Consider the following 15,764-nt stretch of genomic DNA (forward strand, 5'->3'; position numbering starts at 1 on the left):
AGGCGCCCCGCGGCCGGCTCTCCAACACAGCATCTCCCGGTGCCACATAAAGCACCTCAACTCACCTACGAGAGGAAATATCCAGAAGACTTACCAAGATCTTATCCTGTTTCGATCTCACAGATGCTCCAAACCACTGGTGAGACTTGAACTCCAATGGATCATCCTTGGCATAATCTCTATTGCCTAAGAAAAATATTGTGAGGGGTGAGAAACAAGATATATATTCTTCATATAACAGAGTTTATTACAATCCAGCCAAGGTCTAAAAACAGCGTGCTGTTAATTAATCAAATACCACATTAGCTATTTACCTCGTGTACTTTATAAACGTCAGGAACTTTCAACCAACAACAAAAAAAAAAAAGAAAAAAAACACACAGGATGACGAGAAGTGTCTCAGGGTTGTTGTGAAGCCCTGTTAACTATAATAATGCAGATGTGAAAAAGTACTAAGTTTCCCAACTGCTAAACTGTAAAGATCGTTAACTATCAAACAAATACTTATAATTACCTACTGTACTCCCAGAAGTTCCAGGATATAAAGATATTTATGAAAACAAAAGGCCACTGCCTTCATAAAACACCAGTAGTAAGAGACCAAAGTAAAACACACCAACACAGGGCGAACGACATAAAACAGGAGTTGGAATCTAGCCGGAGGGAAAAAGAATCAGATTTAGCACACTACGTGCAAATATTTGTTTTCAGTTTACATCATTAAGAAAATCATTCCCAATATGCCAGCCGCTCAGGAAAAGTACTGGAAAGGAAGAAAAGAAGAAAGAAAAGAAAAGAAGAAAGAAAAGGAAAAGAAAAGAAAAGAAAAGAAAAGAAAAGAAAAGAAAAGAAGGAAAGGAAAGGAAAGGAGAAAGGAAAAGAGAAAGGAAAAGAAAAAGGAAAAGAAAAAGAAAAAGGAAAAGAAAAGAAAAGAAAAAAAAGAAAAAAGAAACGGAAAGGAAAGAGAATAGAAAAGAGAATAGAAAAGAGAATAGAAAAGAAAATAGAAAAGGAAAGAAAAAAGAAAAGAGGAAGGAAGAAAGAAAGAAGAGAGAGAGGAAAGGAAGAAAAGGAAGAAAAGGAAGGAAGGAAGGAAGGAAGGAAGGAAGGAAGGAAGGAAAGAAAGAAGAAAAAGAAAAATAAAGAAAAAAGGGAAGAGAAGAGAACAAAAAGAAGGAAGGAAGGAGGGCAGGAAAGAAGGAATCCTTTCCATTGAAAGCTATTAAATTGGTCAAGGAAAAAATTATGGAAACATAACCATAAAGCATTTGGGGAAAGAGAGACTATTTTTTGAGAGAAATAGACTATTTTTAAAGTCTAGTCCGTTCCTCTCAACCTATTTATGATGATCATCCCCTATAAACCTACATTCCAAGGGGAAGGCAGTCACTACCCTCCGAGGGGCATCTGTAGTCCCGTCTCCCTGCAGCGCTCCTCCCGAGGGCCAAGAGAGCAACCGAAAGGTCTGCTGACAGGTGAACAGGAAATGCGGTTTTACATCCAACAGAAGAGTATTAGCCCCGAAAAGAAGAAAATCCTGCCAGCGGAGAGGACACTGATGGATCTAGAGAATATTCTATTAAGTGAAAGAAGTCAGACACAAACACTTCATTCTATCCCTCATATATGGACTCTAAAATAACCTACTTGTTAAAAAATAAAACAACAAAAAAAAGTAGACGTGAATCCTCCGTGTGATTATTTCCCCCCATCCGTGAGGCCGAACGGATGGGGAATCGCATGAATCAAGCAGCTCAGCCCAAGCTTTGAGTCTACAGAAACAGCAGAACGACCCACACTAAACGACAATGAGCAAGAAATGGCCTTTTTCTTTTTTCTCTAAGTGAGATTTGGGGTTTTGTTTGTAAATAGAGCGTTACCCACTACGGCCTCGGCCCCGCACAGCCTAACACACTCTGCTTTTTCCAGAGGGGCCCGACCAGCAAAGCAGCGTAGCTTCTGGGCCGACCGGGTTCAAATGATGACTCTTCAATGATTTAAACCATAAAACTTCATGGTTACAAGGGACTGAATAGAATCTTTGTATTTCACTGCAAGCGAACGAGGCTCCCGCGGAGCGACAGGGTTTCCAACCTGTTCCTTCCTACAAAGGAAGCGAAGGCCTCCGCTCCTTACGTTGAACACAGTAGGACCGTGAAGCGGCTGGTGCCCGGGAGGACTCGCTCCCGCTCGCCGTCGCCGACACCCACAGATAAACCCAGGTAATCTCAGCCCCCGGAACCGAGCGTACGAGCTAATACTGCATGTGATCAAGAACCGCCACACTCGAACTGCTTTCATTTAAAAAGAAGCCTTTTCAGCAACTCTGAAGATGTCCAAGCAGAACCGAAGCTCTTCTCTATTAGGGGAAATATTTGGCTGTTCCGCATCAGAAAGGTTCAAATTAAGCCTCCATGTATTTCCTCCTAAGCTCTAAAACTGACCATGTGGCAAACAAAATGGCACAGAGTCAAAAAATCACTATATTCTCGCCAATTATTCCTTTTTTTTTTTTTTTTTTTTCGCCAATTATTCCTGCCCTACAAGACCTGATACACATTCTGCAAGAATGGCAATGTCGAGAAAGACAACACAGTAGGGAAGACTCGAGGTTGAAAGAGAAGGAGACGCAGGAACCCGACGCAAGATACGATCTTTGAATCTTGTGTCTAAAATTCTTCCAAAAGTTATAAAGGACTTTGTTAGGATAATTGTGGACATTCAACTCTAGACCCTATGGTCACCAATAGTGTTGTCATAATGACATGCTTCTCGACCGTGATAATAGTGTCGTGGTGATGTAAGGGAAGAGCCTGGTTCTTGGGAGGTACGTGCTCTGGTACTTGGGGGTAACGGGGTACCGCACCTGCCACACTGGCTGAATCTAAGGGTATAACGTTCATTGTATTACAGTTCCAAATTTTCTGTAAGTTTACAAATGTCTAAAAAAAAAAAAATGTATAGCAACGGACAAGTTACACACTCTATGTGGCACAAGGCCCCTACGGGGGTATCTTCTATTTCTCGTTATTTGAACTCTTTATGGTATTTACTTTGATGATAAAACATTACAAATTAAGACATAAAACATATAATAAAGCCGCACGTGAAGATGAATCTAAATTCTACAATCCCCCACAAAGAAATGATGTCTGCTAACATTTTGGAGCCGATCCTAAAGACTTGTCTCATGAATACGTGCGTATCCTTTTATTTGTAGAATAGATATATTCTATATAGATATATATTTTATAAATATTTATAAAACGTTAAAATTGTGACTATATATAAATGTACGAACCATTTCCCCCTTAACAATACATCAAATAAAGTTTGACTACAGCATCATAGCCATTGTGTAGAACATCACGATGTAGCCATACGGCGGCTTATTTAACCGATTTTATCTCCCTCAGGTTCAGATTTAGGAATATTTCTATTTTGATTTAAAAGACCTACACATTCCCTCCAAGTCCTCTCTCCTCTCTCTTCCAATATACATAAGCAGCACAGCATGGCACTATTGTTGGGGTCAGAGACATGGACTAAGTGCTAGATTAACCCGATAAACCCTCCAGAAAATGGTATGTAACGTGTAATATCATCCTAATGGATGAAATTTTTTTTCAAGGTCCCAAGATATACTTACTTTTATTTTTTATTTTTTTATACTTACTTTTATACGTAAGACTTTCCTGACCCTCAACCACCAGTTCCTGAAACAAGTCACACCCACTCCCACCTGCAGCCCTTTGTAACCACATCCTTCTGGCCGGGAAAACCTCATTCCTTCCGTTCTTGATTCAAACCCTTAAGTCGCAGTTGTCCATTCAAGACCCTAACGCAAGACGAACCCGGAGTTTGACCCTGAAGGAAATACCCAACAAGGAACCATGGCGGACCCATGGCAGAGGATGTGTGAAATGGTCTGGGAAGTGGGGGGCAGAGGACAAGAAAGGGAAGCTTTCTAGGCCAAGGGGAACATCCTGAGGCAAGAAATGCAAGAGCAGATATGCTTGAATTCTTTTAGAAGCCTGAGTCGTTGGCCATGACTAGAGAGATGGGTCACGAGGAGCGTGGTCGCCAAGAGCTTTGCTGCTAAACTTCGCCAAGACTGCGTCTGGTGGAGTCTTTGAATTGCTCTCTATGCGAAGCAATTTTTCTTTAATTCTATTCCCGGAAGGTGGAAGACGGGGTTTCCTCTTTTCTGTAGTATTATCCAGGTCTCCACTGAAAAACTATCTCCATGACCTTTTTTTTTTTTTCCTGAAGAAATAGACTTTTCTCTAAATCCGCACGTCGTAGCAACAGGACACTGCTCTGCGCTGCCAGGTGGCATCTGCGTCTCCGTCACTACCACGTTCTAGTTCCTGCTTTCAGCAGGCATCAAGAACATTCGCTGCCACAGTGATTATGACACCTGCCTTTGCAGATAACAGGCTCAGCCTAAGCTAGAAAATGTCATGGAAACGAATTACAAATTTCACAATTTTTTAAATTTTATTTTCACCGTCAAGTATCACGGAGTGCAAAAATCCACAGTTGCTTCCACGTGGCAAGCGACTTCCGATAGTATTTAATAAGAAGGAAGGACGGACGACCAGTCAAATGTGAAAAAAAAAATCAAGCTGTGTGGTTCTTTTGGATTAAAGCAAGTACATTTGAAAAACCTGGAGCTTTACAAAAACTTTGACATGCCCCCCCCCCCCCCAAAAACACAGTCATGTCTTAAGTAGCACGTGATTAAATGTGTTTTCAATTACGTCGCCAAACAAAAGTAAACTCTATTGGGCCTACAAGGCATTGCCACACACCGGCATCCACGACTGAGGCAAGAGTCTTCAAGGAAACACCTACTGCCCGTTGCTTTGAACGCCGTCAGTTTCCACAAGGTCACAACCTCAGATTACCGAATTTTCAAGAAGTTTCCTCAACAGGAAGTTTTCCTTTACCAACGGGCTGCTCACGCCATGCTCCCAACCTTGAGAATTAGACCCAGGCAACGGCAGGAATTGTAGCCCAGAGAAAGGCCTCCTCGGGCAACAGTCAAGAAGGAGCAACAATTTCATTTTTTCTTTCTTTCTTTTTTTTTTTTAAAGATTTGTTTATTTTAAAGGCTGCAGAGGGGCAGAGGGAAGAAGAGTCCTGAAGCCGAGTCCCGGCTGAGCGTGGAGCCTGACACAGGGCTCGATCCCAGGGCCCCGACGTCATGATCTGAGTTGGAACCAAGAGCCAGATGCCTAACCCACTGAGCCACCCAGGCGCCCCAACAACAAAGACTTCTTTTTCCTTTTTAATTTAAGTTCAATTCGTCTACATGTAGCTTAACACCTCATGCTCATCACACCACAAAGGTTTCTACCGGTCGTTCCGTAAAACACTCTGGAAGACTCGCTCTCATCTTCAACGTGAATCAAAGGGTCTCACAATTGTAAAAAACGAGAAGACACTGCCCCGCGTCCCATAAAGGAACATAAAACTCTGTACTGTCACTTTGACAAATTCCTAGAGGAAAATGTTGCTAGAGAAAGTTGATGTTGGTTAGCAAGCAAGTCACTGGAGGGTCGAAAATTTAATGTCTGTTTTTTTTTTTTTTTTTTTTTTTTGCCTTTGCTTTTAATTTGTAAGCTGCCAGTGACATGCGATCGCCCTCCCACGACTGAAGACTTCAGGCCCGAAGCCTACGGAACGGAGCAAAGTGCCACAGCCTTAGACTCTGCCCCCGACGAACAGCCACTCTTCTCGTTTCTTCTCATTTCCTCGGAGCGTTTCCAAAGACACCGTCAAATATTCAACTTGCTCTATGGGAGATTTTTTTTTTTTTTTAAAGACAAGTTACCTTATTACCCTAAAGCTATATTTTTGTTTCTTCTTTTTCATAGCCTTTGGAGCAGCAAGGCTATGTTATCTGTTTTGGAAACGCCAAAGTCATGAAGAATGCCGAAGCACGAGAAAACCAAGGCAGGAAACCTCTATTTGGAGGATACCTGTGTTTTTACTCACTTGGTTCCTATTCATGATTATATGATGCTGTGGATAAAGACATGAGGTCCGCAGAGCGCTTACCCCTCGTTCAAGTAAGTGATGACTTAAACGGTGTGACCTACGGCATCGGGGTGGCTACAGTTCATGATACTGGACTGTGTATATCCAAGCTGCTAAGACGGTGGCTCTTCAAAGTTCTCATAACAAGAAAAAAAAGTTCTGGAACCACGTATAGTGACAGACGCCAACTAATCCTGTTGTGATCATTGTGCGACATAAACAAATACCAAAATTGTTATGTTGTGCATCTGAGGCAAACGTCGTATGTCAACTGTACCTCGATAAAAACCAAACAAAACAGAGCAGCCCGGGTGGCTCAAGCGGTTTAGCGCCGCCTTCGGCCCAGGGCCTGATCCTGGAGACCCGGGATCGAGTTCCATGTCAGGCTCCTTGCATGGCGCCTGCTTCTCCCTCTGCCTGTGTCTCTGCTTCTCTCTCTCCTCTCTGTGTATTCTCAGAAATAAATAAATAAAATCTTTAAAAAAAAAAAGATTTTTAAAAAAACAACAAAAAAAAACAAAACAAAACCAACTCCAGGGTCATTCTTTAATAAAGCAGACCATTCACGAGCGTCTGTGAGCAGCTTTTTACGTGAAACATAACTTTTGCTCGGTCACACTTCATACAACGAATTTGCCTCAAAGAAAAATCTCCCAATAGCGCTTATTTATTTATGTGAAAATTAACAGTCCAGAGGAAGAGATTTCTTTGATCATTCGGTTAAATAAATAAATCATGGGTACTTCCCATATCTAAACGCAGGGAGCATATTGCAGTAAATGAGGCAGATAAGGTCCCTGGCTTTGAAGAGAGAGAAATAATAAGCAAATAATTATAGAAGATATTTTCAGAGAGTCACGAATGCTATAAAATGCTACACTTGAGCGAAAACAATGAAGACGCGGTCAAAGTGCTGGTATTTGTAACCTAATGCTATTGTGAAATGACGCATTTCACTGATTCGGAGCTGCAAGTATTAAGATGCTGTTAACATCTTTGAAATCTGAGTATTACAGTCAATGGTTACTTAAAATCAGCATGTTTCAGTAATACATAGAGTACATTTCAACATCAATGGCACAATTACGTTCACAGCCAATTGAGTTTTGGAAAAGGTGCCAAGAAAATCCAACGGGAAAGAAATAGTGTTTTCAACAAATGGTGCTGGGACAATTGGATATCGTTACACGGGCAAAAAGACCAATGAGGAACCCTATCTCAAACCATACAGAATAAAAAAGATCACAGACTTAAATGTAAGAGCTACAAAACTATAAAAATGCTTGTAAGAAAATAGCAGTAAACCTTCAACTCTAGATTAGACAAGATTCATGAAACCAAAGCCCAAGATAAAAGATTGATAAACTGGACTTAATCAAAATTTAAAACTTTTGAGCTTCAAAAAGCATCATAAAGAAAAGTGAAAAGAAAACCCACAGAATAGGAGAAAATATTTGCAAAGCTCATATTCAGTAAGAGATCTGTATCCACAATGAACACACACACACACACACACACACACACACAGCCCTCCCTCCTTGCAACTCAAGAATGAAGACACCCAATAAAAACCAGGCAGAGAATTTGAATAGATCTCATTCTGGGGATACACACATGGCCAGTAAGTACATGCAAAGATGCTCAACATCACCGGCCACGACGTCTACACAAATCGAAACCACAATGAAGAATCACGCACTAGGATAAAAGAAGATAAAAAAACGCATGTCCACTAGGGTGTGAAGAACTGGAATCCTCCCGTTACTTGCTGGTAGGAATGTAATGGTGCGGCCAGGTTTTAAGACGGTCTTGCAGCTCCTTAAGAAGCTAAACACAGAGCAACTCCCCTCCTAGGTACCCCTCCAAGAGACACGAGAACGTACGTCTAGACAAAGACGTGCATGCGATAGACAAAGACGTGCCCGTGAACGCTCACAGCAACGTTATATACAATGACCCCAAACTAGAAACCAGCCGAAAGTACGTGTGCCGGCGAAGGAATCAACAAGGGCTCAAGGGATGCTGCTGGACGAGAGGAACGGAGCACGGGCACACGTACAGCGCGGCGAACCGCCAGGCGCAGAGGGCGACACGGTGTGCAATTCTATTTCTGCGCGATATCCAGAGAAGGGGAGCTCAGAGACGCGGAGAGTGGATTTGTGGTCGTTGAGGGTTAGGCGGACAAATGGGAGAGTGACCATGAACAAGAGGGTTTTCTTTTTAAGGTGAGGGAAATGCTCTGGAATTACATTATGATAGTATCTGTAAAACCATACTTATTATGGTAAAATTCACTGAATTGCACACTCAAAAGTTGCACACAGGTGAATTTTATGGCAAATTATGTCTCAAGAAAGCTGTTTTAAAAAAAAAATGACAGGACGCCGGGGTGGCTCGGCGGTTGAGAGTCTGCCTTCAACTCAGGGCGTGATCCTGGAGTCCCGGGATCGAGTCCCACATCGGGCTCTCAGCATGGAGCCTGCTTCTCCCTCTGCCTGTGTCTCTGCCTCTCTCTGTGTCTCTCATAGATAAATAAATAAAATCTTTAAAAAACAAAAACAGAAAAAAACAGATGCATTAGTAGGGTAACAGATCAAGTATAAGAACAAATAATACCAAAAGAGCAGAGTAAACATATGAGAAAATCAGAAGTACAAATTAAAACAAGATAAATACTTCACCCGCAGGACGAAGCAAGACTAAGGTGAGTTTGGTTCAGGGACAGGTTATATCATTTTTTTTCCCAGTTAGCAAATGTATATTAGAAGTATGTCAAAAAATACATCTTGTTGGCTTCTAAATTGCATTTTTAGGAATCCTAAATAAATAAAAATATGAACAATGATTGAATAAGCATGCTCCAACCTTTGTTACAATAGCTTTAAAAAAAAAAAAAAGCAGCAAAATGCCCAGCAGAATAGGAGATGGACTGAGTGAATTATGATTCTCCACATACACACGCACACAGAGAAGTATATACACCAGGTACATACGAAAACATAATATTACCCACGCATACAAATATATCCTATGGCCACTAGTTTTCCCAGTGGTTGGGATTCAGAAGATTTCTTTTCTTTTCTTTTCTTTTCTTTTCTTTTCTTTGCTTTTCTTTGCTTTTCTTTGCTTTTCTTTTCTTTCTTTTCTTTCTTTCTTTCTTTCTTTCTTTCTCTTTCTTTCTTTCTTTTTGCTTCTTGAGGTTTTCTCATTTGTTCAATCAATGAATATTTGTATATTTTAAAAGATGAGGAAAAAAACCTAGTGTGGATACGTTATCAGCCTTTACATATAAAGGTTTTGGTTAGAAGCTTCTATATATCCTCCTCCTTTTTTTTTTAGAGAGGGAGAACCCAGGCTGGGTAGGGGCAGAGGGACAGGAAGCAAGAGGCTCCAGGCTGTTAATTCAAGAAATTCTGATAGATAATATGGAAAGGTTAGGTATCCATATTAAAGGCTGATTTGCTCTATAAACTTCAAAATGCCTTTAAAAGTCTCTAGAAGCATGAGGTGCATAGACTTGAAATGACACAAGATAAAAATCCCTAAGCTCAGAGCGTCTGGAGTTGCAGAGACACGAAAAACTAATTATTTGTGACTGTAAAAGTGAGTTCTGAAATCACAATCTATGAACATGAGAAAGTGTCACCAAACCACACGGGGTGTTGAGAAACATCTCTCATGTAAGATTAGATTGTTTTCCAGAAGTAAACAAGGGTCAAAAGCAGAGCCAGAAAGAAATACGATGAAGCTTGTTCCACTGTGATTTTTTAAATTTATTTACTGAGTTCCGACTGCCACAGGGAACAGAGAATGGAAACCTCCTCCTTCCTCCATGAGCAAGTCTGGTGGTTCTGCGGGAGCCGCACAAAGAACACAGGCCCAGTGAAAACATCCACCGCTTTATCAACGCTGGTTTGTTTCCTCCTAGCAATGAGAAGGAAATGACCCTGAACGCATCTCACAGTTTCAGACAAGAACTCTTTACTGAAGATTCAAAGAGGGGTGGGAAAAAAAAAAAAAAAAGAAAAAAAAGCCAAGTCAAAGTTAAGCCTTAAAATACTGGGTATGAATCCGGTCAAAACGGGCCAGGAAAAAGATGGGTTTTAAAGGAACATATACATGCAGTTCTGATGAAACATTTAAAGTGTTAAGATAACAACTACCTGCATGTGGATTAATTGGCTAGTCATAGAGAAACTGGATTAATTGGATTTACTAATTTCTAGGTTGCCTCCTAGCTCTCCAGCTATAGAAAGCAATAAACCAAAAAATTTTTTAAAAAATAATAAATAAATAAATAAATAAATAAAAGAAAGCAATGCACCAAGGAATGATGGGTTATAGCAAAAGAAACAATTTCATTTAAAAAACAAAAATTCCTGGGGCACCTGGGTAGCTTAGATGGTTAAAAGCATCCAACAACCGACTTGATTTCAGCTCAGGTCACAATCAGGGTCATGAAATCAAGCCCCATTTGGGGCTCTGTGCCGGGTGTCGAGCCTCCTTAGGATTCTCTCTCTCCCTCTGCCTCTGCCCCCCTACCTGCACCCCCTCTTGCACCCACACATGTGTGATTTCTCTCTCAAAATAAAAAAGTAAATGTCAAAAATTAAAAAAAATTCTGGGGGTGGGGGTGGGGGAGGGCATCAGGCTGGCTCAGTAGTCAGAGCACGCAACTCAAGGTCATCACCTTAAGCCCCACAATAGGCCTAGAGTTACTTAAAAAAAAAGAGAAGAAAAAAAAAAACCACCTTAAAATACATTTATTTTGTATTAACCGGGGAAGAGAGACTGTTTTTGTCATTTTCACTTCCCGATCGGCAGTCGTGTCAGAGCGGTAGACACACCCGGGCACAACTGTGGAAGAGCCGGGGGAGGGCCAGGTCGGACACGGGCTTCGGGGCAGCCGGGCCAGCGCCTAAGCGCAGTGAGGTAGGCGCTGGGCAGCGCGGAGGCAGAGCGGCCAGGAGTCTTCCACATCCACGAATACAAGATGCGGAGGGTCGGGCGAACACCCCGCGGTGCCTCCGGGGCCCAGAGGGCGGCCCCCAGCCCAGCCGAGCCCGTGGGCAGCGGGGGGCAGCAGTGAGCGCCTGCTGGGGGCAGGCCCGGAGGGGCCCGCTTCTCGGGCCGCGGCCTCGGTCACAGACCGACCAGCTGTCCCACAGACCTGCAAATCACGCCAGAAAGCCCGTGTCGCCCCACAAGCTTCAGGCAGGGGCTCCGAGTTCCCCGCCCTCGGGGCAGGTCCCCAGTCCAATCTTTTTGGGAAAGACTCATCCCTGAGAAGAGTGGGCAGCCGTCAGGGTGTCGCCACACCTGCTCTACGGGCGGCGAGACCACACTGCAAGGACAGAATGCTCCCGAAGGTCACCACTGGTCACCGCCAGGGTTACAGCGCGAACGCAGATGTGAGCCACTTGACAACGTGTACGATCAGCTCCGTTTCTTTCGCTCCGGAGCCACTCGCCACGCTGCAGCTGTGCCCTGGCCTCCAGCGCCGCCGCCGCCTCCTCCACGAAATACCTCAGGGCGTCATCCCATGTGAGCCCCACAGAAAGTCTGCCTCAGGGGAATGGGCCCTGTTGATCTAACAAATGGGAAAACCGGACGCTGGCAAACCAGCCACTGGCCAGGGTCCTACGCAGCCAGGTGAGCCATGTCGTCTCCGTGGCTCTGCACCCCTCACGCTCACAGGACCAACACGGGAGCGGGGGAGGGAACAGCTCGCTGTCGCCGTAGAGTCGCTCGCAGTGTCGCCCCCGCCCGACAACAGATACAGAGAAGGGTAACGGAGAAACGTCCCTGTGCACAGAGTACCACGGCCTCACCCCCAGAACCTGTGACCGGGCCCCTCCACGGCAGAAGGAAGCTTCCAGCTGTGACCAGATGAAGGATCTTGAGGTGGAAGGTTACTCTGGGTTATCTGAGCAGTAGTCACAGGAGGGAGCAGACGACTTCGCGTCGGATGATGCAGGGTGACAAAAACCAGCGAAGCCACCGCCGGCTTCTAGGATGGAAGGAGGAGCCGCGAGCCCAGGAAGTGGGTGGCCCCCAGCAGCTGGAAAAGGGCTGAAAACGGGTTCTTCCGTGGAGCCTCCAGAAGGAAGGCAGCACTGCCAAAACCCTGATTCGAGCCCAAATCACATTCTGGACATCTGCCCTCCAAACTGAAGATAATCAATCTGTGCCACTTCTAAGCCTCCAAGTTCAAAGTAACCTGCTATAACAAGAAGAAACTAACCCGGGAATGGAGACAAAACCAAGCAACATACGACATGCACTGGGCTACTCGAATATTCTCGATACTGTTTTCCATCCCAATACATTTTAGAATATTTTTACGTCCTAAAATACACTCGTCTTCAGTTAAAGCACCTGTTAATCTTAAGTCCTACTTTCCCACCTCCACATTCAGATAAGTTAACTATGCTTTTTTCATGCCGATCATCGTCACGTCTGGCAAACAAATTACACGCCAAGATAATGTTTTCATTCCCACTGAGTCCATAGTTGCTTAAGTTCCTATTATCCTGTCAATTGACGGAAAAATCCATTTCGGCCATTATGTGGGCCTTGGTTACAACCTACCAATGCTGTGCGGTCATTAGATCAAGGGGTTTTAAAATCCAAGAGGACAGCTACGATTTCAAAGCACGTTGACCTATTAGAGTCATTTTCCAAATATGTAAACTAAGTCACTAGGCTTTCCCTTCGACATCCCAGCTCTGGCTCTGCTTACATCTAACATCACGGAAATCTGCAGGGAAAGGAAGAATGGAGAAGTCGCACAAAGGGACACAAGTAGAAATGCAATAAAGGTCGTGTTTAGAAGTTAGTAACGACAAAAAAAAAAAAAAAGATGGAAAACAGGAGTCAGTCGCCTGAAAGAAAAATAACACGTGCTTGAGAGCGGAGTTTCACGACTGCAGAAGACCAGAAATTTTAGACTGAGGTGTCCTTCTGCTCCTGCAGGCTTAGCGGGAAACACCCTTCAGAAATCACAGCAATTAAGCTTCCATCTCACACCGAACTTCCTACCCCATTAAACTTTTAATCACAGAACCCTCTATTTTCCCTTATCGTACAGTATTTTGAAGCTGAATCCGTGATGATCTCCAGTATTTCATCGCATGTACACGCTCCCGCTCAAAGTAACGACCAGTAAAATTGATTAATTCGGAGCTGAAAGCGTCATTTTCTCTGTGACGTTCATGTCGAATCTACGTGGTACGGAAAGGACCGAGGTGCATCCACGGAGCCCTAGACTCGTTTATCTCAACGCAGTGCTCCCTGGGGGTTGGGGTCAGTGACCCGGGTTTGGGTAGGCTGCTAGTGTACGGTACCTTTCTCAAATTCACTTAAGATGTTTCTTCTGCTTATTTCCACCTTCGTTTCTTTCTTTCTTTAAAGATGTTATTTATTCACGAGAGACACACAGAGAGGCAGAGCCACAGGCCGAGGGAGACGCAGGCTGCCCGCGGGGAGCCCGATGCGGGACTCGATCCCGGGCCCGGGTCTCGGCCTGGCCCCCAGGCGCCCCGCCACATCACGCCAGGCCCGCGGTGCCCTCCTCGCTCACACTGTGTGGACGCGTGGTGCTCACACAGTCCGTGCCCACGGGTCACACGGAGTGACCTGTCACTGGCCGACCTGGGCGCGTGCTGCGTGTCCACCTGGGCCCCCTCCGCGCGGCCTTCCGGGGGCTCGGGCAGCTGCCACCTGCCTGCACGGCCTTCCCCACGGGCACCGCCTGACTCCCAAAGCCACGCATTCAGCCTTCTGGGGGCCGCACCGGCGCATCTGTGTCCCCTACGTGGAGGTACAGTGACGCAGACTCAGGCGTTTCCCAGACATTCTCGAAATCTTCCCTCCTCCCCCAGGACCCCAAGTCGTGCCTCCGGGAGGAAGGAGCAGTGCTAAGCATGCTCGGCTTCCTCAAGAGCTTCCTTAGCTTCTCAAACTCCACGTTAGGCCGCCTTGAAGTCAGTGCCGACTTCTTGCTTAGCTACTGGCAGCGTCCACGCCCGGAGCCAGCGCCGGGAACTCGGCCTCCAGGGTCTACACAGCCTGACGCCGGCCGTCACTGGCCAACACCAGCGGCGCAATCAGCCCCGATCACGTACGGATCAGTAATGGGCGCACCGCGTACCTGTAGACTGCTTTCTCCCTGTTACCTCATTTTCTGGCCCAAAAAGAGAAAGATGCACCCTCTTGCTCCCCTACGCTTCCTTCTTCTGAAGGGCACTCCAAGTTTTATTTCCGGACACAAGCTGGCGATCTCTCGTTCTTCCATTGGGCGACGTAAGCCGGGCTTCTCCCAACGGGCACGGGCACAGGCACGACACTCAGACTCAGCCCATCGGAAACCGCCACATGGCCCCGGATCCCTGCGGGGGACGCCGAGGCCAGCAGGCACGCAACCCTGCGCCCGGTGCCCCGCGGATGGTCGGCAACGCCAGCCGCGGTGGGACACGGGCCAGGGTTCCTCTGCGGCCTTCTCTGGCCCAGTTCTCAGAACACCAGGGAGTCGCCGATACCCTCCTAGTAAATTCCTGTTCAGCTAACGTTAGCCGAAGTCCGTTTTTATCACTTTTCACAAAGAACCCAACACCTACGTGGAAAATACACGCCTATGGCAGGTGCCTGTCCACGCACTAGCAGGCAACGGGAAGCAGGAACACATTCAGCCCCCGGCTTGGAGAGCTGGGTTAGCTGGAAAACAAGCCTATCATGACACCAGAAGGGAGGGAGGAGGGAGGAAGGAGGGATGGAGGATGGAGGGAGGGAGGAGGGATGGAGGATGGAGGGATGGAGGGAGGGGGGGAGGGATGGAGGAGGGAGGGAGGGGGGAGGGAGGGGAGAGGGAGGGAGGAGGGGGGAGGGAGGAGGGAGGGAGGGGAGGGGGGATGGAGGGAGGAGGGATGGAGGGAGGGAAGAAGGGAGGGAGGGGAGAGGGAGGATGGAAGGAGTGAGGGGGGAGGGAGGAAGGAGGGATGGAGGAAGGAGGGAGGGAGGGATGGAACAACGTCCTAAATGGATTGCTCAGGACAAACCAAGAGCTGGTCTGTCCGTCTCCCGCAGGTCAGCGTCCACGCTCTGTCCTGGCTCGGGGGCCCGGGCTCGTGGAGGCCGTCACCTCGCGCATGGCCCCGGTACGGAGCGGGCGGTGCCACCCACCCCAGCCTTCCTCTCGCGTGTTACCGGCACAGAAGGCACAGGAGCGGACCTACCTTTGAAGGTTTCCCAGTTCTAGAAACGGGACACTGAAGAACTGTAATGTCTACGGCCTCGCATGAACCAGCACTAAGTCAAATAAAATGACTTTAGGGATAATGTTATTAAAAGCACAAGGCGAGAGCCCTTTCACGCCCGAAGTCTCTTGTGCAGCCACAAACAACAAAGTAGCCCACCGGCCGCCTGACTGCGGTGCTTGAGGCCCTCCCGGGAACGCACCCCAGGAGGGCGAGGGCGCAGGGGACTCCCCCAGCAGCGCCCGAGGGCCCGTCCTCCTCTCAGGACCATCACAGCAAATATAAAGGATGAGAAAAGAGCCACGGGAGCATCAGGAAGGTCAGGGAGAGGAGCAAATGTGACGGCTCAGGGGGCTGACACTGTTTATTCTAAAGATTTTATTTATTCATGAGAGACGCAAAAAGGCAGAGAGAGAAGCAGGCTCCATGCAGGGAGCCCGATGCGGGACTCGATCCTGGGACCCC

General features: G+C 46.1%; 1 protein-coding gene across 2 annotated transcripts in view; it reads right to left on the bottom strand.

Moving 5' to 3' along the window:
- ITGAV (integrin subunit alpha V) overlaps nucleotides 1-15,764 on the bottom strand; it is an 87,612-nt gene that overhangs the window by 57,400 nt on the left and 14,448 nt on the right. For both annotated transcript variants that reach the window (XM_077883159.1, XM_077883158.1), the window contains exon 3: nucleotides 95-186. In XM_077883159.1, coding sequence (XP_077739285.1) covers nucleotides 95-186 — 92 coding nt within the window. The remainder of the gene's footprint in view (nucleotides 1-94; nucleotides 187-15,764) is intronic.

The sequence above is a fragment of the Canis aureus genome, chromosome 34 (genome assembly GCF_053574225.1).
Source record: "Canis aureus isolate CA01 chromosome 34, VMU_Caureus_v.1.0, whole genome shotgun sequence".
Classification (NCBI taxonomy): domain Eukaryota; kingdom Metazoa; phylum Chordata; class Mammalia; order Carnivora; family Canidae; genus Canis; species Canis aureus.